The sequence below is a fragment of the Mirounga angustirostris genome, unplaced genomic scaffold, assembly GCF_029215605.1.
Source record: "Mirounga angustirostris isolate CCGP_5_RB_7025 unplaced genomic scaffold, mMirAng1.0.hap1 SCAF_5, whole genome shotgun sequence".
Lineage (NCBI taxonomy): Eukaryota > Metazoa > Chordata > Mammalia > Carnivora > Phocidae > Mirounga > Mirounga angustirostris.
The window spans coordinates 16,917,910-16,941,699 of NW_026991713.1; the positions used below are offsets into that span (position 1 = coordinate 16,917,910).

Genomic DNA, 23,790 nt, shown 5'->3' on the forward strand with positions numbered 1-23,790 from the left:
ATTGAAAAGATGATTTTGAGCCAAGATTTGAAGAAGATGAATGAGTAATCCATGTAAATATATGAGAAGAGAATTCTAGGAAAGTAAATAACAAATGCAAACGCTCTAAGACAGGAAGTATGTCTGGCATGTTCAAGTAATAACAAAGAAGTCAGTTCGGCTGGAGGTCAGAGAGCAGGGATGAGAAAACAAAAGGAAATCAGAGAAGTAGAGGGGTTGGGGGGCAGTGTGGGAAAGGTGGGGAGTAGAACAGGATTTGTGTAAGAATTTATAGGGAGGATTTCAGTGGAAAGCCACCAAAGGATCTGAGCAGAGTAACTTGACCTAACTTTGAAGAGGACCAATATCACCTTGGCTGATATGTTGAAAATAAACTATAAAGGGGACAAGGGTAATAGCAGGAAAATCACTCAGGGAGCTACTGTGATAATGCAGAAGAAAGGGGATAACAACTTGAACCAGAATGGGAGACTGGAAGTAGTCAGAATCTGGATATAAAAGCTACATTTACTGAATGCTTACTATATGCCAGCCACTGTTCTAAGAACTTTACACAAAGTAACTCATTCAATCCTCACATTAACCTTATGAGGTAGGTATTATGATCTCCATTTTATGGAAGAGGAAACTGATACACAGAGAAGTTAAATAACAAGCCCAAGATCATACAACTGGTACATAGCCGAGCCAAGATATAAGTCCAAATCTAGGAAGCTTTCCCATCAGGAAACACTAAAGCAGTAACATAATTTTCCTACACAGGCCAATTACAGACACTGAATCACTCTATCAGTGCATCTCAAATTGCTCAAGATGGGAACTTTTAGCCCAGAAGCTGTTCAATATACACTTTATAAAGATTTAGTGTGAAAAAAAATGAACAATTCCCCTCTGTGGGATCTGACGTTACCAACTCTTTCTAAAAACCTCCTTCAGGTGCACCTGGGTGGCTTAGTTGACTAAGCCGAGGACTCTCGATTTCGGCTCAGGTCATGATCTCCAGAGTCCTGGGACGGAGCCCCACATAGGGCTCCGCGCTCAGTGGGGAGTCTGCTTAAGGATTCTTTCTCCCTCTCCCTCTGCCCGTACCCCCACTCCAGTTTGCTCTAAAATAAACCTTAAAAAAACAAACAAAACAAAAAACCTCCTTCAGTCAGAGAAACATCTCATTATTGCCAGTCAGAATCAGCTAGAGGATAGGTCTCAGGGCAAGGGACTGAAGAGACTCATTTGATTGAGATCAGATCCCACACTGAGTTTATTGCCAGTCATACTGCCAAGCAGTCTGACAATCTCAAGAACTCAGCCTGAAGAGGGATTACACCAAAATTTTTCGTGACTGTCTTAAGGACATGATACCCCAGCATCAAATCTCAGAAAAATTTCTGCTGAGCCAGAATTCCATTAAACAAGTAACACTGACAATTGTACTTTTGGCTTTGCCTCCAAAGGTGCTAACATTATTTGACTTGTGGGTTATTATTTGACTTGTGGATTATTCTACTTAAAAGTGTGGAATACAGAGAAAGAGTAAGGTCCTAGGGCAATGCCTCCACTTTTGAGGAGGCTGTGATCAGTATTCAGCAGGGACAGACTATACAGGAGGGATAGAAAAATCATAAGCAAGGACAGAAGGAAGAGGCCTAGATTATGGAGTGCTCCCTGAGAGTAATCACTAACATGAAGAAGGATAATAACACAGTCAAAGGCACTCACTCAGTTTTAGATCAGACTATGCAGAATAAAGCAGAGGTTTGCTTATTACTCCACCCATCACTCCTACACCCAGACACCAGATGATCTTCATCTCTTGCAAATATGTAAAAATGAAACTGCTTCAAGCCTTAAAAAGCAAGTTAATTGACAAAGGGTATCCAAAAATAGCCAAAGGTCTGTCATATGGTCAGCTTCATTTCAAAGTACAAACAGGAAAAACACTAGTGAGAAAAAATTTCCTGTCCCAATAAAAAACACGAAATAGTGTCAACACTTGTAATGTCAACAGAGGTTTGAAATGAAGGTTCATACCTCTATCCTCTAAAGTCAGTATTTCCAGTGTTGAAATGGTTGTGAATGAAAAGCAAAATGCAGCAACCAACCTATAAACCTTGGACTCCAGTCAAGAACGTGGCTGGAGCACTTGGCCAGTTAGAGTCTAGTGCATAGTGTGGGGGCAGGGAAACTGTCCCCCACTGCTCCCTTCTCACTTGTATAATGAACTCTAGAACCTGACTGGGATAGCTCTTAGTAACTCCAACTTTTCCTAAAACATTAGACAAAACTCATGCTGACCACACTGTTTCCCCTCTTCTGGGTTTCATTTCAGTAGAGTGAATTTTATGTTTCTTTGGGAGAACTGCAAGGAGACTGAAAAGGACACTATCCCTTTTAGCTCCCTGGAGCTCTATGGTGACTATGTATCTTTGGAATCAAATAATTTAGAAACATAAAATGTTATTGTGGAGGGGGAGGGTCATTGAAAGTCAACTTACTCGGTCTCGCACCTGATAAGCCTCCCATCCTACAGCATCTTGGACTACTAGTCATCTACAATCTACCTACACAGCTCTAGGGAAAAGAGCGCATTACCTCTCAGAACAGCCTACACGACTCTGCTGCAAACGCTCTACAGTAGGATTGGTGCAGGTCTGCATGTTCTCTGACCCGCGCCTGGCTATATGACCTGGCAAAGTTCATTTCTCTAAGCCTCATCTTCCTTATCTAAAAATGGGATTAAAAATACTACTACTATAGAGTGGCAGTTAATAGCTTGTGCTCTAGAGTTAGGACTGTCCAGTTCTGCCACCTACTAGTTGCTTAAATTTGGGCAAGTTTAATGTACTTTAATTATCTGACCTATAAAATGGCCATAACAACAGTAGCTACCTCATAAGATTCTCTGATGATTAAAAGAGATGATACACGTGAAGTGCATGGAATAGTTTAGTTATTGACTTATAGAAAGGACCAGGTTATTATTAGTTGTGACCTTTATTATTTTCCACATGAGAAGATTGTTACAGGGTTTGTGTAAGACAAAGTGTTTAAAGCCTTTAGCATAATGCCTGCTACAAAGAGCTCAATAATATTGGTGATTATTATTATCTGTCATCTTCATCTTTTGGTTCTAGTTCAACCTTCTGGAGCCACAGAGATCAAATCTGTTCCCTCTTCTACCTGAATGCCCCTCAAATATTTAAGGAGCTCACCATAACATTCCTCAGATTTCTCTTTTAAAGGCCAAACTATATAGAGACTCTTCAAAGGGCATGGTTGTCAGGTCTTCTGACATATCCTGATCAGCTTCATTTAGGGTTGCTGCATTTTGTGTCCCTCTTAAAATGTGACACCACCAAATACTGACTATGATGTGACCAATAAAAATTGAACAAAACTACCAATTCACATGGCGTAGATACTATAACTATCAGTTTCCATAACCCAGGAAGAGTTATTAATGTAATTCAAGTATGTATTGGCATTTTAGCAACTACATTACACTGTTAAAGAATATCAAGCTTCTGATCATCAAAATATCCCTATCTTTTATTTACTGCTACTAAACCTGATCCCTGTCTCTCCATCTTACTGAATTCACTTCCTTAAATCCAAACTATGTCTTTTTCCCTTCTCAGGTCTGTTTTAAAATGTATGAGAGAGCTATGAAATCTCTGCTGCAAGTAATCCTGCCTGAATTGAGTAACTGTCATTTTTCCACTGACTTTAATCACAGGACTTGGGAGTACTAAGAGATGCTTCAGGGGACCGCCTATATTCCAGACATACTCCTCCTCCCCCCCACATTCTGCAGTAGTGGCCCAATTTCCCCTTGATGGTCAAGATCAAAAGGAAGAAGATAAATTTCCCTATTACCTTTTAACCATGTCACAGATAAAAACTGTGTCCAGCACAGGGCCAGTGGCACAGTCCTGGGTCACTTCACTTAAAATCTTCATTCAGGTCAACGTGATTTTGGTAGTGTACTCAAGAATGTGCAGTAAATTTAAATATTGAATCTAGGTGATGAGAACATGGGGGGGCCTTATACTATTTTCTCTTATTTTGTGTATATTTGAAATTTTGCATAGTAAGACTTAGACAAAATGTAAGAATGTAACTATCAGAAGAAACTGAAGTTAAAAGTGTTCTTTTAAGGAATAGGACTCAGGTACAGGGGGAAAGTGGGCTGGGGACAATTATTTTTCCATTTAAACTTTTAGTACTTCTTGATTTTTTAAATATGTACATATATTACTTTCATAAAAATAAAAATTTTAAAAAAGGAGTACATCAAATTAAAATCAACTCCTCTAAAAACCATCACTGAATCATGGACACACAATATTTTTAATGTCATCAAATGACATCTACTGCAGGAACTTTACACAAAAAATATTTAATGTATCTGATAAAAAGTTGTGTATGCATATATGTGTGCAAATACATGTATATATGGGTACATATGTACACACACATACATCTCCATAAAGTATAATTTTCCTACATCTTTAACAGAGTTTAAACCTAAGTCATTTAAAACAAAACAAAACAGGGCGCCTGGGTGGCTCAGTTGGTTAAGCGACTGCCTTCGGCTCAGGTCATGATCCCGGGGTCCTGGGATCGACTCCCGCATCGGGCTCCCTGCTCTGCGGGGAGCCTGCTTCTCCCTCTCCCACTCCCCCTGCTTGTGTTCCCTCTCTCGCTGTGTCTCTCTCTGTCAAATAAAAAAAAAAAAAAAAAAAAAAAAACTCCTAAAAAGTAAGTCTCCTACAGACTGTCCAAATTTTTCTCTGGTAATAAATATTATTTGTTCTTATAATCAAATGTTTTCCACATATTTAGAGTCAACATAAGATCCAAGAATATAAAGTATCTAAATATTTTCATTGTGAGTACTTATAAAACCTACTTGGTAAGTGATTGAGCTTTCTGCTGTAGGAAAGTATCTCTGTGTATTTTAATGGCTTGAAGACTTTTTCTGTCTAGAAGTTTGGCAGCTGCTGGTATTTTCTGGATCAAAAAATTATCAGGAAACCAAATAATATTAGCAGTTAGAGTGATGGCTGGTACCTGAAATAGTAAACATAAGGAAGGGAAATTAATAAATGCAGGCTAAACAATAAGCTATTTAATAGTTCTACAATATGCAATGGAAGACAACTTATAATCATTAATAGATTATGAAACAAATTATCTTACTGTGGCACAATTAAGGCATTCCAATATCTGATGTGGAGTATGAAAATAATTTTATTCTGCCTAACTACTAAATACACACACACACACACTCTTACAGATTTTCAGATAAAAATATGCAAAAAGCAAACAGAAACTTGAATCTTCATGACTTTTACTTTTATTCTACATTAGTGAAAAAATAAAAGACCCAAGATGGCTGGGTACTCACGGTCACATATCACTTGATTTTACACACAAACTAAATTTTCAGTTTTTAAATCAGATGTCACAGCATGGAAATAGCAAAGATGTAAAATCAATTTCAATTTTTTTCTACTTCAATAATGAGAAGGAATGGCAAGAAGAGGAGAACAGAAGAAAAAGAAGAGAAAAAAGTAGTAACAATAATAGGAAGTAATTTATAGGAAAAAAATCTGAAAAAACCTCCACGAACAGATATTTATATGATGTGGAATTATGCACTACTTCCATTTACTGTATTACTTATTCCTGGAATGCTTGGTTTTTAAAAATGAATACTACGATATTATTTTTATAATTATTACAATGTATTACAAAAATTAGTACTTTTGTAAGCAGGAATAAAATACATTTTTGAATATCCAATTTAATCCAAAATCTTTTTCATCTATTCAAATTGAAAAAAATAAAAGTTCCAAGTTCTTACCTTCTTACAAATGTCCAACAAAGACTTATAAAACTTTTTATCAATAGTTCGAAAAATTTGAAAATGCAGTACAAAAAGTCCACAAATTCCAACATACTTGTCTCTCTGGTCAATTTCAGAAGGTTCTCCTTAAAAACAACAGCATGAGAGAAAATTGGAACAAATACACTTAAGTTCTATGTTCAAGGAAATGCAAACTTTAGCAACAAAAAGTTCAAAATGCATTTTACATTACCAAGTTTGGCTTCTACATTTGCAAAAATTGAGCGAATACTATGCGCAAATTCTTCAGCAAAAGTGCTATTTTTTGACACAGATACTCCTCCATTGAGAGAATCAAACTGCTGTTCTATACAGGCCTAAAGAGGAAACATTTAAAGAGAAATTTAGACCCTGAATAATAAACTATGAAACAGATTTAAATATAGTATGTGTGATAAACTTCTACATTCATCATTTTAATTTTACTAACAATGAGGCTCAAGTTTTTACCTTAATGTCATCTAATATCTAAATCCTTATGAATGGAAAATATGTATGTACGTACATATTTGAGTACCAGTTAGTGCAATAAAACTGAGCCACAAATCCATTTATTTTTTTTTTAAGAATTTATTCATTTGAGAGACAGAAAGAGAGCATGAGCAGGGCGGGGTGGAGGGAGAGGGAGAAGCAGACTCCCCACTGAGCAGGGAGCCCGACTCAGGGCTCCATCCCAGGCCTTATAGATTATGACCTGAGCTGAAGGCAAGAGGCTTAACCATCTGAGCCACCCAGGCGCCCCACAAATCCATAATTCTACATGAAGAGATATACATGGGGTTATTCAATGATGTATATAAGACATATCTGATGAAGCACTGGAAAACATGCTTTATTATTTTATTGTGCACTTTTAAGAGCAAATTTTTTGACTACAATTACTTTCCTAGCACTTTATTACAGCATGTATAGAAATGTCTCCTGGAGGGGCACCTGGGTGGCTCAGTCAGCTAAGTGTCTGACCTGGGCTCAGGTCATGATTTCAGGGTCCTGGGATAGAGGCCCATGTCGGGCTGTGCGCTCAGCGGGGAGTCTGCCTGTTCCTCTCCCTCTGCCCCTCCCCTAACTCGTGCGCTCTCAGTCTCTCAAATAAATAAATAAGATCTTAAAAAAAAAAATGTCTCCTGGAAAAAGAATCAAGGACAAAAAAATTTCCTTCTGAACCTAATATACTAGCCATTAAACTGATATAAACAAGAGTTGGGATCGATCTGTAAAAATTGTGATCCTGAGCATAACATAATGTATAGACTTGTCAAATTAGTATGTTGTACACTTGAAGTTACCATAACATTGTGTGTCCACTATACACCAATTAAAAAAAAAACTGTGATTATGTAAAATGTTAAAAATAACCCTGAAATGGATTTTAAGTATACTGCAATTTCTGATGAATACTACCCAAAGCAGTGCTAGCCAACAGAACTTTCTGTGATCACAGAAATGTTCTACATTTGTGCTGCCTGATACAATAGCTAGCCACAAACTAACTGTGGCTATTTTTCCCCCAGCTTTATTAAGATATCCCTGATATTTAACATATATAAGTTTGAGGTGTATGGTGCAATAATTAGATTATATACAGCTAGTAAGCACTTGAAAGTGGTGGGGAAAGTGAAATTTTCTTTCATTTTAATTAATTTAAGCTTTAAAAAGCTACTAAATGATAGGAAGCTACCTGGCCTGCACAAACCCAAATTATATTCCCTGAGCCTAGGAAGAATTAAAGACTTTTAAAAGGTAGCATAACAAACCCAAATCTAGAGGTTAACAACAAACATTAATACAACTGCTTAGATCTTAATCCTTGAATAGTTTTATCTTTTCACGTAATTAAAAAAAAAAAAACCTTCACCCCCAAATACAACTAGTACTATTAATTTTATTTGCTACTAGGTACTAAAATAATTATATTTTAGTACACTAACAATGTCTTAAGCCCTTTAAGCCCCAGCACTTTTAAAGAACACATATTTCAACAGTATGCTATGAAAGCGTCGTCGTACTATAGTTCTGAGCTGGATCAACTAAGGAGCCCATTTAGTATAGCCTGATACAGCTCTCATACCTGAAATATCATTCCATCAAGTAACTGCCCTTCTAGCTTCAGCAAGAACTTTTCAAATGGCTTTAGTTTTTCTTCCTGAATTCCAAATTTTGAAGGATTGTGATGGACAGATTTCAGTAACCTTATGGAAGATTAGGAGAAAGACCTTCAATTTTCCTAATAAATTTTTCAATTGAAAATTTTCCAAATCAAAATTTTATATTTATATTTCTTGTTTGGCTCTACACATTTGAAAATCTGAATAAAAACAATGCTAATATATTTAATTTTCTAATCATACCTTTTTATATCATCCTAAATTCAGATATCTGGTACTCTCTAGATTCCAGATGAACAACATTAAGATGCCTCGACTTAAAAAAGTCTAAGAATATACAATGAAATAAAGCCAAGTTCAGGAAAAACAACTGTCACTTGAACAGAACCATAGAAAAATTAATCTGAGTTCTAAGGTACTCAAATTAACATTCTACCATAGTTTAAGAATTAGGAGGCTTTATACAGGTATACCATACTCTCAAACAAGCTCATCTGAAATTTAAAAATGGTTACCGTATTCATAAGAACATTTGATATGAGATCCTTCTAAATACAGATTTCCAGGTCTTTTAAAAGATCTGCACTATTTACATTTATTTCCTTTTTTACTAGTACATTAACTATACAAAATAAGAGACTATCTTAAACATTTTAATTGGCTCACCTTTTGTACATAGTCCAGTGCTCTTTCAATGTGACATGATTATCAATAATTTCATCCAGGGTAAGCAAAACTGTTAGCAGCTCTCCCAAGTGCTCATACATAGTCTGTCAAAAAACCTTTAATGGTTATCATTTAATCACTAGTTACAAGTTAAGCTTCCTGTGGATTTTTAAAGTTAAACACACTAGGCTAATTATTACTGAATTAAAGCAGTGGATAAATCAGTTTATTAACATACAGATGAAACTATTAATCCTCAGATGGAATAAGCTTTAAATAGAGAAATGCTTTGCCCACTATATCATCCTTAATTGTGACTTTGCAGAATTGTTTCACGCTCCAAAGAGACCACTTAGAGAACCTGCACTGGGCCACTACTGGGAAAACCTAAGAGTTATACTGATAGTGGGTCAGTAATGCCTCATCAACTTCACAGATAAAAGAGAACAAAGGCAAAAAAAAAAAAAAATCCTTTAAGAGTTTTGCTATAATTGTTGTACTCCCCAATCATATAAACTCCACAGCAAAATATAGTAAAAATTATAGTTTTACAGATCAACTTAAATTACTTTTACCTGAAAATGAACTCCAGTTGTCTCTATAATTTTGGGTGCAATCCTGTAATAAAAGAACATCCAATTAAAAAAACTTTTTTTTTTTTTTTAACCACAGTTCACTTTTATTTTGAGGAAAACACATAGCAGCAGAAGGTCTTGGGATTTTTAACACCTATGTATCTTTATTTAGGCTGTCATCACTAGAATTTCTGAGACCTTACTCCACTTTCCTAAGAAGAGAACTAACTTGTATATACAGAGTCAGGGCTATCCTTGCCTACACCTAACTCAATGGGTAGGGAAATGACAATATGTGGCCCATGAATAACCCTAGTCATTTAAACCTAAAGGACTGAGTTTGGGATGGAGGTGGAAAAATAACAAAACTGATACTCATTTTTTTCTAAACAGAATTTCTCAGTTTCCAACCATTTTATTATCCTACCCAAACTGGCACTTGGAAACTAATCAGGTTTATTTCTGAGTTCTCATTCCTACTGAAAAACAATGCATACAACCAACATTGTACTAAAGTCAAAAACCCCGAGATAATTCAATTTTATTTCCTAGACATCTTCTACTCAACAGTAAATTATTTAAAATAGTACTTGTATATCAAAGCACATGTGGATATTCCACAAGATAGAATATTTTATTAAATATAAAATACAAATAAACTTCATCTTTCTTGGGCAGGGTGTGGTGGTGGGGAGTCCTCTTTGAATTACACATCAGGTACTGCAGGGGTTAGGGGAGCTATGCTCTCATTCCCTCCTGCCATGAGAACAGCTTCAGTGAAAGAACAGAACACAAAATAAACACCTGGCTGAGGAGAAAAACATGAGAATGAGAAACAGTTACACAGTCTTCCAGTTCATAAAGAGTTAAGATGCAGCCTGGTATAGTAAGAACAACAATGAATGGACTGGTGATCAAAGAACAGCATCTAAATTGCTATGGAATCTTATACAATTCCTCTGGGTCTCAATCACTTCTTCTCATAATTGAGAACCCCTTGTCATATAACTAAACAACGTTACTGTAAGATTATAATTAAATAGTAAATGGTGAAAATTTTAAGGATGAAGTATTAATCAAATGTGAGATGTTACTTTGTGGTCCTAAGAACAGTAATGGCTATGAAAATTTGATCATTTTTCCTGATTTAGAACAGTGGTTCCCAAACTTGGAAGATCATTTGAATAAAACCAAAATTTTTTCAGTGTAGATTCCCTGGTCCCACTCCCCCAGATAATAAGCCAGGGAACAGTCACTATAAAGGAGAAATAAGGAGAGAGAATTTGGTACATGTTCTAATTCCATGTTAGCCTTTTCCTATAAAATCAAATTTAAGTATATTCTGTCAACATTCTTATTCAGACAGATAACAACTCATTCACCATGGCAGAAACTGTCTTATTAACCTATGTATTATACATTAAGTAGTGTTTGAAACATGAGTGTTCAAATGATGGTGAATAAATGAATGTAAGAATGAGTAAACAAATGAACAAACAAAAAACTATTTCAGGTAACTGGCTAGTTTTAGAAAGCATTCCCTGCATCTCTATTATAAATGCACGAATATTTATAAAATCCATTACTTGTTACTGATATAGAGGGCAGCCAATTGATGGACTATGTTCATCACCACTTCATAGCACCTCGTAACAAAACAAGACAGTTCCTGAAATGACAAGTTGAGTATATGTTACATAGTTGCTTCTTAAATATCACCATTTCTCAATTTTATGGTAACAATATTAAACAAAAGCAAAACAGTTTCCAGTTAACCTGCAGCCAGACAACTTCAAGCATCCTTCAAGCAATTGATTCTTAACTCCTCTCCTGCATCACAAGGTCATTTCTACTGCTTTGTCCCCACAGCATTTCATTCATACTTCTATTTTAAGTCTTATATTTTAGTTGCTCATGTAATTCTTAAATGACAGAGACCATCTTATTCCTTAATAGCCACTGTTTCTCAATAAATTTCTGTCCTATTAAATGAATAAATAAATGAACATCTGAATGAAAAAGCTCAAAAGCTGCCAATTTAGAAAGTAGGATAATGAGGAAAAAGGCTCTCCAGAAGTCACTCTGAAATAACTTCAAATGTTTATTACCTTTAACTTTATCTATAAACAAGCCTGGCACACAGAAAGGGAAATATTAATTATTGCAGGAATATGTTTGTCATTAAATAATTAATTCGCATCTACCATATCCCACACCTTCTGAAAATTTCTTTTCAGAAGCTCTCAATGCTTAAACCTAAAAAAACAGTTTGTATCCTAAAGTATTCAAAACCTGATTAAAGCTGTGGCTATTCTAAATTTTAAGTTCTACGAGGACAGGAATTTCCGTTGGTTTTGTGCACTGCTGTATCCCTAGCACCAAGAACAGTTCCTAACATACGCTAGGCTTCTAAAACATTTGTTGAAGGTTTAAAAATGAAATTTTATGCAGCTGTCGATGAGATCCAAAAGCTATTTAAAATGTATGAAAATGAAAATAATGCGTCTCAATTTTACTTAAATACCTCCAGTTTTACCTTTCTTATTAAACTTCTAAAAGTTCAATAAAAAGCAAAGAACAGAAAATTCAGAAAGAAGGCACAAAGCAAAAAAGGCAGAAACAAGTCCAAATGTATAAGACTATTTACATAAGATAGAAATAGAATTAATTAACCAATTAAAAGAGATTTTCAGGCTTTCAGACTGAATAAAGGAAAATCCAGACACATGGTTTTAAAAAAATACAACTAAAACATAATGATACTGAAAGGTTGAGAGAATATAAAAAGATAAATTAAAAAAAAATGTAAACTAAAGCAGAGCTGGGGCAGTGAGAATATCAGACAAAATAGTTAGCATTATCACAGCTATTATATATGATACACATTTACATAACTGCACATTATATACATAATTATAGTTTAACAGGGTCACCACATAATAATAAAAGATTCAATTTATAAAGAATGATTAACAATTCTAAACTTGCACGCACCAAACAGAATATCCTGAAAATAAGAAATGCAAAATTTGATAAAACTAGAGGAAGAAACTGACACATTCACTGGGACCTGTGAATTACATTTCTTAGACTCCTGCCAGTAGGCTTCCTGTTAGGTTCTGCCAACAGGTGGCACTAAAAGGACACTAAAGGCAGGAAAAGGACATCCTTACTACTTCTTGCTGTTTGCATCAGCATAAGAGTTCACCCCAGCAATGGCAGTTTGCTCCACCTCCAGCTTCTTTCAGCACTCCAGAACTAACCTTGCATTGCCCTCTCACTGGTACCAGCCTGCTAGGCGGCGCTGCCTCCTTCATAGGTATGAGCAGTAACTACACGGGGCTCCTGCTCATAGTTCCCAGAGTCTGGTAACCCCAACTCTTTCCCCCTTTTTTTCCTCTTGATGTAGAGGTGGTATCTGCTTCCTCTGGATGACCTCACTATCCTCTTTTCTTTCAGCCCTCCAACTCTTATATAACCAATCCTCTGTATCAAATCTCCTCTTCTGAAATACTGTGATTTGTTTTCTGGACTGGACCCTGACTGACACATACCATAACAGAGATCGAGTTCAACAAAATGCTCTCAATTACAACAAGGAGACAAAAAAAGGTAGTAAAGATATAAATGAGCTGAACAATATATTAGTATGTTTGATTAAATGAAATACATCATATCTTGAACCTAACAATCAGGAGGTAGGTGGAATTAGGGGTGTTTTTTTCCTTATCTCCCAATTTTTGCTTTTGTCATATGGTACTAGCATTGCTTTTATAATGGAGAAAGAAAAAATAGGAAGTTCTTTCATTTTTTTGACAAAACTAAACCAAAGACCTAGAATAACTAAAACTGCAGTGATGAAAACATCTGATTTGATCTGATTGAAACATCTGGTTAGAAGCATTGAGTGCTACTTTTAAAAAACCTTATCACTGCTCATGTACTAGCGTAACCATCTCCACTAACAACTTTTTCTGACATAAATTATCTTTTCCTACTTGACACGAAGTTTAAATTATTATTTTTTTAAAGATTTTATTTATTTATTTGAGAGAGAGAATGAAAGACAGAGAGCACGAGAGGGAAGAGGGTCAGAGGGAGAAGCAGACTCCCTGCCGAGCAGGGAGCCCGATGCGGGACTCGATCGCGGGACTCCAGGATCATGACCTGAGCTGAAGGCAGTCGCTTAACCAACTGAGCCACCCAGGTGCCCCTTAAATTATTTTAAAAGGCATGGTGACAAATTGTCCACAAATGAAATTATTTTAAAAAAAGAAAAGAAAAAAAAGAACCAAACTTACTTTGAGATCTTATTTCCGTAAAATGCTATGAAAACCTTTCAGGAACTAAGACCTCTTTAACTATAATCCAATGCCAACTAAGTGTCCTACCCTTCAAAATACACATTCTTAGCATTTGAAGGTGTCAGAAATCTTTTTTAATTGTGTGTAATTTACCCAAACTTAAAAAAATAATAAGTAAAAAACAGTTACCTGTAAGAATGAAATAAATCTTCCCATTTGAATTTGGCAATCACCTTCCACCATGCTGGAATCTGTAGCTTTAAAAGGTAACATGAAGAATCGTATTTCAATTTTTTAATTTAAACTTAGTCAAGACCCAAAAAGAAAAATAATTTTTATTCATTAGTATATGTTCTAATCTGCATAGTATTGAAAACAGAATTTTTATACTGAAAAGAAACATGAGACAATCATTAATCATTCAATTAAAAGTAACCATCTGTTTCACTATTTAATGAATTCAAGGAAAATCCTTATCTAGCCATAGTGCTTTGTAACTTACAAAAATACCACAAATAAATTTTAGATAATTTGCTTCTGCTTCATCGCCCAGGCTTATTCTACCTGCTTATCAAACATGTAAACCAACAAAAAATTTGAATGCTTATTTTCTCACAATACATTACATAATCATGGTAGTCCTGGAATGAAGTTTTCAATCTCAAAATCTCAACCTCAAAAAAGGCATCATGACACTACAATGTAAAATTTTAAAACTTACCTCCTTCTCCATAAAACAAGAGACCATTATAAAATTTAGTTTCAGCCTGTTTAAAAAAAAAATTAAAATAATTTTAAAGGTCGCTACCTTGTTTTTAAATTCCTAGGCTCTCTTAGTTATCCATATTTAATAATCAGAGGACTAGATCACATATACAAATCCATTTAAATTAAAAAACTGCTTACAAAACAGGTAAATTCAATCTTTAGAGTGCCAAAGATATCACTGATACTCAAAGTTATTTCTTAATTTCTTTACCCCTGCCTTTGTCTTTTCTGACCACTCTAATTGTCCCACATCCTCCCACTAGTTCATGGGAGATAGAAAGCAACCACATAGTATCAAAAAGATACAGAAAAAAAGAGGAAGTTTACCAACTTCTACCAGAGTTTTAATGACCCATGGCTAAGAAAATGCAAAACATATTAAAAATTCAAAGGTTTTTTAAAAAATCAGTTATATTTATTGTATCTAGGGGCACCTGGCTGGCTCAGTCAGTAGAGCATGAGACTTGATCGTGAGTTCAAGCCCCATGCTGGGTGTGGAGCCTACTTAAAAAAAAAAAAAAAGTAAAAAATCACTTATATCTAGAAAGCCAATATATATGGCAAATAACACAGACTTTGAAGGTAAATAGACCCAGACTTGAATAGTTACTACCAGTAAAATGTTAGGAAAGTGACTCTTCAAGCCTGTTTCCTCATCTATTCCTCACGTTATCTGCCTCATTCTAAGTATGAACAGGGTTAGTATGGTGTCTGGCACACAGTAAGTACACTCAGTGAATGGTAATCACTATTATTAGTATTAAACAATTCATCCAGCATGCAATAAATCTTTATGTACACTATACATACAAGCACATATTTGCTTTTAAATCATGTTTTAACTTAAGAGTACAAATAATTACCTCATACTTTAATTTCTTGATTTCACAACAAAGTGCAGCATAAACAGTGATGACTTTGTTCAAGACCTAGTTTCATGAGGAAAAACATAAATAAAAAGATAAGTTATAGCAGATAACTAAAGCATTTAAAAAATAGATTTTTAGGTTTAGAAATCTGTACCTTGTTTTCAGTCTTTATGAGTTCCAAAAGGGAAGACTGCTCATAAGGCAAAAGCTATAGAAACAAAGGGAAAGAAGATTTCTTTTTAATTTGAAAAAAATCATTGAAATTTTAAATATTCAAATTGAGTCTAGCCCTATTCTATTTAAACTTGTCTTGGACCCTGTACTTAGCACTAACACACACCAGATGGGGATTGACTGCTAATTGGTATAGGATTTCTTTTGGGGGTGGTGAAAGTGCTCTTAAATTGAGTCTGGTGATGGCTGCACAATTCTGTGAATACACTAAAAGCCAAAGAATTATATGATATGTGAATTTCAAGAAAACTGTTACTAAATAAGTCAATAGGTAACTCAGGACAGTGTCTAATACATAATAAATGTTCAGTAAATGTTAATTATTATTTAAGTGGTAACAGGCTAGTTTCAAAGATAAAACAAGATAGAATGATCTCGAAATGGAACAGAGCAGGAGTGACTTATTTTATTAAAGATTTTGTTCATTTATTTGAGACAGAGATAGCAAGAGTGAGCATGAGCAGGGGAGGAGAGGGAGAAGCAGGGCCCCCCCGCCCTGTGAGCAGGAAGCCCAACACAGGGCTTAATCCCAGGTCCCTGGGACCACGGACCTGAGCCAAAGGCAGACACTTAACTGACTGAACCACCCAGGCTCCCCAGGAGTGACTTATTTCATACATTAAAAAATTACTCTAAATAAAATTCTACTACTATTATTACACTATATGTTAAATAACTGGAATTTAAATAAAAACTGAAAAAAATTACTCCCACATTAAGATACCCTAAATGGCATAAGGGAAAATGATGGAATCTATATCTTCATTAGACTATGAGTGAGATGGATACATGTGTTTGACAAAAATTCACTGAACAGTATATTGTATATCTGCATTTCACCATATGTAAGATAATCTCAATAAGGAACAAATAAAGTTTGCATATTCTATTCCAACCCTTTTCATTTTCTTGATGAAAAACAAAGGCTACCTCAAAAGTTTGTGTTATTCATTAAAACAAAAAACGAAAAACACACATCTGCCTGGCTTCGAGATAAGGAAATTCACAATTTTTCTCCAAGTTTCTTCTGGTTCTCTAGATGCCAGATAATAAAAATATACAGTTGACCTTTGAACAACACAGGTTTGAACGGCATGGGTCCACTTCCATGCAGGTTTATCTTTTTATAAATACAGTACAGCACTATAAATGTATTTTCTTTGTGATTTTCTCTTAACATTTTCTTTTGTCTAGCTTACCGTAAGAATAAAGTATATAATACATATACGAAATATGTGTTAATCGACTGTTTATGTTATTGGTAAGGCTTCTGGTCAACAGCAGGCTGTTAGTTAAGTTTGGGGAGTCTAAAGTTCTATGTAGATTTTCAACTGCATGGGAAGTCAGCACTCCTAACCCCCACATTATTCAAGGGCCAAATGTATATTCCATTTTTTAAAATTATGTTTTCAAGATACAGTATGTCCTGAAAATGTATACATAAATTAAAAATAAAACAAAATCAAACCTTTAATGCTATTGGATCAAGATTGAAATCCCAAACATCACCAATTGAATCATCCAGTGCATCTTCAATTCTTCTCAATTGAGATGTATACTCCTCAAGAAATTTCCCGTAATTCTTAAGTTGGACTTCAGCATGAATTTCTAAATTTAAATTTTAAAACAGTATGTAAGAAGTACAAGTAATAAATTACAGGACATTTACTTCAAAAAATCTCAAAAGTCACAGCAAAGTAGTTACTAAGCATTTTTAAATGTATTACTCTGGAATGTCTGGACTTCTTGAAAATAAAGTTTCAAAGTTAAACAATAATTCAGCTTTTAATCTTTTCCAAATAATAAGATAATTTTAAAAGCTAGAGATGTTAACAATATACAGCAATACCACATTTAAACTATAACTTTAAAGTACTATGAAAAAATTACTGTCCCATTTACCCCCTAAGCTAGGGCTTTTAAACAATCTGAATAATGCCTTAGACAACTCAACATCTTGGTTCTGTTTTAGTCATAAATAACTTTTGGGGGAAAAAAAAAAAGACCTGAATCAAGTACAAAAATCTGTGTTGTCATAGAAGCAAAATTTAAAAACATAATTCTTAAGTCTCTGTAGTGTAAACTGTCTAAAAATACATCTAAATATTGTTTTTTTTTAGATTTTATTTATTTATTTGACAGAGAGAGACACAGCGAGAGAGGGAACACAAGCAGGGGGAGTGGGAGAGGGAGAAGTAGGCTTTCCGCTGAGCAGGGAGCCCAATGCGGGGCTTGATCCCAGGACCCCAGAATCATGACCTAAGCCGAAGGCAGACGCTTAACGACTGAGCCACCCAGGCACCCCCATCTAAATACTGTTTTTAAAACGGTTTTAGCCCTGCTTTATCATAATGAATGTTATTTCTGTAATGCCCAAAATTTACCAAGATATTTTAATTATTTAACTATCATAATAGAGTTGGAAAAGCCAGTAAAGAACACTGAGTACAGAATACTGTGCTTATGGAAAAAGCCCAGATGTCCATTGACAGACGAATGGATAAGGAAGATGTGGTATGAATGGATAAGGAAGATGTGGTGTGTGTGTATACATATACACACACACACACACACACACACACAATGGAATATTACACAGCCATCAAAAAATGAAATCTTGCCATTTGCAATGACATGGATGGAACTAGAGGGTATTATGCTAAGCGAAATAAGTCAGAGAAAGACAAGTATCATATGGTCTCACTGATAGGTGGAATTTAAGAAACAAGGCCGAGGGGCATCTGGGTGGCTCAGTCGGTTAAGCGTCTGCCTTCAGCTCAGGTCATGATCCCAGGGTTCTGGGATCGAGTCCCGCATCAGGCTCCAGGCTCAGCAGGGAGCCTGCTTCTCCCTCTCCCTCTGCTGCTCCCCCTGCTTGTTCTCTCTCTCTGTCAAATTAATAAATAAAATCTTTTAAAAAAAAAAAAAAGGAAACAAGGCTGAGGATCATGGGGGAAGAGAGGAAAAAATGAAACAAGATGAAACCAGAGAAGGAGACAAACCATAAGAGACTCTTAATCATAGGAAACAAACTGAGGGTTGCTGGGGGGGGGGGGGGGGGATGAGGTAACTGGGTGAGGGACATTGGGGAGGGTATGGTTGTAATGAGCACTGGGTATTATACAAGACTGATGAATCACAGATCTGTACCCCTGAAACAAATAATACATTATATGTTAATTCAATTTAAATTTTAAAAAAGAATTAAAAAAAGAACACTGTGCTAATATTTACAAATTTACACATTAAATAGATGATTCTAAGGAGTCATTGGAAGAAACTGGACAATAAAAGTATGTCTAGTCGGGGCGCCTGGGTGGCTCAGTCGTTAAGCGTCTGCCTTCGGCTCAGGTCATGATCCCAGGGTCCTGGGATCGAGCCCCGCATCGGGCTCCCTGCTCTGCGGGAAGCCTGCTTCTCCCTCTCCCACTCCCCCTGCTTGTGTTCCCTCTCTCGCTGTGTCTCTCTCTGTCAAATAAATAAAATCTTTAAAAAAAAAAAAAAAGTATGTCTAGTCATCAAAGTTAATAATTAAAGGAAATATTCTACCATACACATAAGAATTCACTATTCCAAAGGCAGCAAATCCAGTTTCTTTTATTGATGTGAATAACTATTCAATCATTGTTGTCTAAAAAAACTAAAATTTTTCTCTCCTCAAATCAGCAGTGCAAAGCAATTCTAAGATAAAATATGTTCTAAGGATGAAGACCTAGCTCTCCACTCTCCCTTATTTTGCAACTAATGCTCTGAATCAGGTGGATCAATTCAGTTCATTAAGGTTGCTATCTCATTATAGCAGTAACCTAAGCAACTCTGGAAGATGGTCAAGATAGGATTCATAGCACAAAAATTAACGAAAACCAGGCACACAGAACGGATGGGAATTCTTCTCTTCCCTAGAGCTTAAATTAAAAAACTGAGAAAGATTCTTGAACTCCCAAGCACATGCCTAATTCTCAATTACATGGGAAATAACCAAAGCTGCATTTTACCAGCAAATAAGTTCTTAATGACAATGCCAGAAAAGCATGCTGGCATTTGTCTGTTTGGGAAATCACAAAGTAGTAGGCAAGAGAAAACCTGCAGTACCATTAAAGGTCCTTGCTGATAAAATAATGAATAGTTGTAAAATTAGTAAAAGTTACAATAAAAAGATTTGAAAATAAGGAATCCATGGTGATTCCTCAAGAGTAAAATTCCAAAAACCTATTCACAGGCTCATCTCTACATTCTTTGTTATCTTTGTATCCCTAATACCTAGTACAGTTCCTGGTATTCAGTCTGTTGACTGAAACAGATCATTCTACTCTCAGCTGAACCATTTTCAAACCTAGCAAATATTTTCATTACAATTTTTTGAAGATACTAGAGTAGGGGACCTCTGTCCATAAAATTCTATACATGACAACGCGCTTTTACGAACGCGCTAGCTGCCATTCACTTTATAACAATAAATACAGAATCCTCTCCACAAAAAAGTTAAAGGACTTTGTCATTACCACCAAGATTTTTTTTAATGCTGCATAAGAGCTAATAACTTTAGGAATGTTTTATGAAAAACTGCAAATCATGAATTAAGCTCACGCTTCTCTAAGAGGCTACTAAAACCTAATTACATGTAAGTTTCTACACATGATTCTTTGTAAAGTTAAGCAAAATTCACGTGTAATTTTTAAAAACTGCATTCACCTTTTGGGAAAATGGTGTAAAAAAACAAATTCACAAGCAGTAGGTCCCAATCTCTCTCATATCACTTAAACAGATTAATATCACTAGAGATAAGAAACAGATTATCGACTCGTATTAATCTTTTTTTTTTTTAAGATTTTATTTATTTATTCATGAGAGACAGACAGAGAGAGAGAGAGGCAGAGGGAGAAGCAGGCTCCCAAGGAGCAGGGAGCCCGATGTGGGACTCGATCCCAGGACCCTGGGATCATGACCTGAGCCGAAGGCAGACGCTTAACCATCTGAGCCCCCAGGCGCCCCGACTCGTATTAATCTTAAGTAGAGTTTCACTAAAATAATTATTTGGCCTCTAACTTTTGCTGCATGGAACTTAATCTGGTACGGTTTTTTGACTTCTAAGTCCAAAATGAAACAATTCGATTTTATGGGGTAAAAGGTGCTTAATTTTTGAAACCTTTCTAGGCGCAATGGAAGCTCTCCGACACCCCTGAAAAACACCACTTATCCTAAATAAAAGGCATGGAAGGAGATAAGCTGACATTCGCTTGTTTATTTTTACCGTGTGAAGAGCGCTTTTTCCCTGTCTCGTCCGTTGTATGAATATGCAGAAAAAATACTCAAACTTCCAAAAGTTGATTGGAGGAAAAGTAGAAAAACAGGAAAGCGAAAACAGGAACCCGGACCTCCGCCGGTTCTAGAACTGAACGCTCCGCACAGGTGGCAAAGCCCCGAGAGGCCAGAGGCAAGGCCGGCCTCGGCTGCCCGGGCTGCTGGGCCTCCCCGGGGGCGCCCCGCCCGGCCCCCGGCTGCGGACAGCGGACGCCGCGGCTCCCGGCACCACGGGCTCCAACGGAGAGCCGCCGCCCCGGACGCCGAGCCCTGCCTCGGCCGGCATGACCCACCGCCACCGGGACCCTAACCCCGAAAGTAACGTTCGAAAGCGCGTCCCTCGCGCACCCCAAGGGGCAGCAAGTGTCCCGAACAGGACGGCTGCGCAGCGACCGCGACGCAGAGCCCTCCCGCAGGAGCGCTGCCGGAGCTGAGGCGGGCCGGGGAGCATCCACCCGCAGCCCTTGCTCTGTAGCTCCCTTACTCTGTGAGCCGTCGTCAACGCGGTCGAACTCCCAGTCCGGCGACAGAGTCTCCACCGCCATCACCCCGGCGCCTCCCCTAGTCACAGAACCAACCAGCCTGGGCGCCCACGGCGGCCTCACCCCGGCCGCGGTTACGGCACGTGACTTCCGGCCCCGGCCCCGCCCCCGCCCGCGAGGGCAGGCCGGGCTCAAGGCCCCAGCGGGGCGCGGGGGCTGCTGGGAAAGCGAGTCGGCCGCGGCCGCGCTAGCTGCATCCTCCCGCGGCGACTTGGGCCTCGCCACCGCTCACTTCACATCTCAGGCCACATCGGTGCCTTTGACTTCGCCCTGCTGTCTCCAGGTCATTTGATACCTGGGGAGTTGTTCCAACAGTCTAGCCTAACAAGGGTAAAATTGATGGGGTAGTGGCTTAACAGGAGGGCGTGGTCCTCGAGTACGTCGCTGTCCAGGCGCTTCTTAGAAGCAGGAATTGCCAACGCCCTCTCTGTCACTGTCATCGGAGTTCCTGCTTCTCTCCTCTTACAAGTCCTGGGCAATCCGTTCCTGAGAACAAAACGGTGTGTGAGAGGTGGAGTTACTTTACGAACGCGCCAGCGAGGAATCTTCCTACTTTGCTTACCTTGTGCTCAGCGGTCCTCCGCCACCTCCTCTTAAAAAGGAAGGGAGGGAAGAAGCAGCGCTATTCGAGTGTGTTCTAAAATGCTCCTACCTGCTAACTGGCTTTTCCGCGAATGGGGATGTGTTACCCAGTAACGTTCATTGCTGCATGGTTTTTAACACGAAATAATCTTAATGTCCATCAATAGGGAATAATTACATAAAGTTTAATACATCCATATTATGAAATACGAGATAGATGTTTTTTAAAATGAAATACGTTTGTAGAGACATGGGAAACTGACAGAGGGTAGTTGCAGAATAATGTGTATTTGTGCTTACATTTATACTCATGTAAACCTGTTTGTGCATATGGGCGTGTAAATGCATAGAAAGAGAACTCAAATCGCACTAAACAGGATAGAAGCCAACTGGGAAAGAGTGTGTTGGAAATTAAAAAGCGGATTTTCAAGTTTTTTTATGTCCCCTTATGTATTTTTTAATCTTTAACAATGAGGTCTTATTGAAGTCTTATTTCTGTAATCTTAAAAAGGACCAAAAATAACTAAATGAAAGGTAAAAAGTTTCTAGAAGAACGTTCCCTGAGACCTGTGGATCTGCAGTAGGTCAAATATTTGAGTGCCCACTAGATACCAGGCACCATGCTAGATATAATTATGGGGAAAAAAAAAAAACAGGCAAGAAAGGTGGACCCAACCCAAGTGATGCTTGCAGTCTCCCTGGACATTTTAGAAAGGAAAAAAACAAACTTGAAAATAACAGTAACATCAGGGGCGCCTGGGTGGCTCAGTCGTTAAGCGTCTGCCTTCGGCTCAGGTCATAATCCCAGGGTCCTGGGATCGAGCCCCGCATCGGGCTCCCTGCTTGGCGGGAAGCCTGCTTCTCCCTCTCCCACTCCCCCTGCTTGTGTTCCCTCTCTCGCTGTGTCTCTCTCTGTCAAATAAATAAAATCTTTAAAAAAAAAAAGAAAAGAAAAGAAAATAACAGTAACATCAGTGCCTACTGGCTGACAAACTTTTTTCCCTTTACTTTCTATATGATTTTGAGTACAACTTGCTGTACTCTTCACATTTGTATTCATCAGTTATTAATCTAATAGCGCATTGTAATACACTGAAATTACAGGTCAGAGCAATTTGAATATGCAAGTGCATTAATCTATTAAGGTTAATAAATCAGTGGCAAGCGTCATTCTATAATCACAGTTTCTACAGCCAAATTGTGTAGGTCCAAATCATAGCTCTGTCACTTACTAGCCATGTGATTTGGGGCCAAGTAATTTAACCTCTGCCTTGATTTCCTCAGTTTTAAAATGGGAGTGATAATAGTAAACACATCATGGTATTGTTATGAGGACTAGTTTAGTTTATACATGTAAGAGGCATAGAACAATGCCAATCGCATACAATAGAAGTGTTTGCTATTTTGAATCATTGTAACTTTATTTTTTAAAGAAATCTTAGGGATTCCCTGTCTTTATCTTACATACCTTTAAATCAAATTCCAGGGCCTAGAATTTCAAATTTTATTAGAGAATTACAAGCTAGATGTGAAATATAAAGCACATTCACTATAAACTGAAATGTGCTCTCTCAAAGTTATTTATTACAGCAGATGTCCTATATTTCTAGGCTTAGTCTACAGAAGGCAAGTAATCATTTTGAGGAATATCCTTCTTTCTACTTCTTTCTACTTTTCCTCATTCCTATCAGGACTATCTGAGAAGAGAGCTTGGAAATAGAAGGGGAAAATTTTTATATAGACAGCATTGAACTATTTTGAGAACTTCAAAGAATTTTAGAACAGCTGCCCATAGAAGTTTCTTGCAGGGTCCTTGCCTTTAACACTTAAACTCGCAACTCAAGTACCAGTTTATTCCATACCAAAACACGTGTTCTATATTATAGAGCTAAGGTCTTGGTGAACTTGTTTCTTAATATACATTTAAAGTATGTTT

At 37.1% G+C, this 23,790-nt stretch overlaps 1 protein-coding gene across 9 annotated transcripts in view; it reads right to left on the reverse strand.

Annotated features, from left to right (window-relative positions):
* The window catches only part of WASHC4 (WASH complex subunit 4), a 63,520-nt gene extending 42,176 nt beyond the window's left edge, over positions 1 to 21,344 (reverse strand). For all 9 annotated transcript variants that reach the window (XR_010411372.1, XR_010411371.1, XM_064590691.1 and 6 more), the window contains exons 1-13: positions 21,215 to 21,344; positions 16,898 to 17,037; positions 15,350 to 15,403; positions 15,190 to 15,255; positions 14,280 to 14,325; positions 13,748 to 13,815; positions 10,841 to 10,923; positions 9,255 to 9,297; positions 8,680 to 8,783; positions 7,977 to 8,097; positions 6,102 to 6,225; positions 5,867 to 5,994; positions 4,910 to 5,070 (exon numbers count right to left, since the gene is read on the reverse strand). Coding sequence is in view for 7 of the 9 variants with exons in the window: in XM_064590691.1 (XP_064446761.1) it covers positions 4,910 to 5,070; positions 5,867 to 5,994; positions 6,102 to 6,225; positions 7,977 to 8,097; positions 8,680 to 8,783; positions 9,255 to 9,297; positions 10,841 to 10,923; positions 13,748 to 13,815; positions 14,280 to 14,325; positions 15,190 to 15,255; positions 15,350 to 15,403; positions 16,898 to 17,037; positions 21,215 to 21,275 (1,199 nt within the window). In the remaining 2 variants the exon portion in view is untranslated. The remainder of the gene's footprint in view (positions 1 to 4,909; positions 5,071 to 5,866; positions 5,995 to 6,101; positions 6,226 to 7,976; positions 8,098 to 8,679; positions 8,784 to 9,254; positions 9,298 to 10,840; positions 10,924 to 13,747; positions 13,816 to 14,279; positions 14,326 to 15,189; positions 15,256 to 15,349; positions 15,404 to 16,897; positions 17,038 to 21,214) is intronic.
* Positions 21,345 to 23,790: the final 2,446 nt, after the last annotated feature.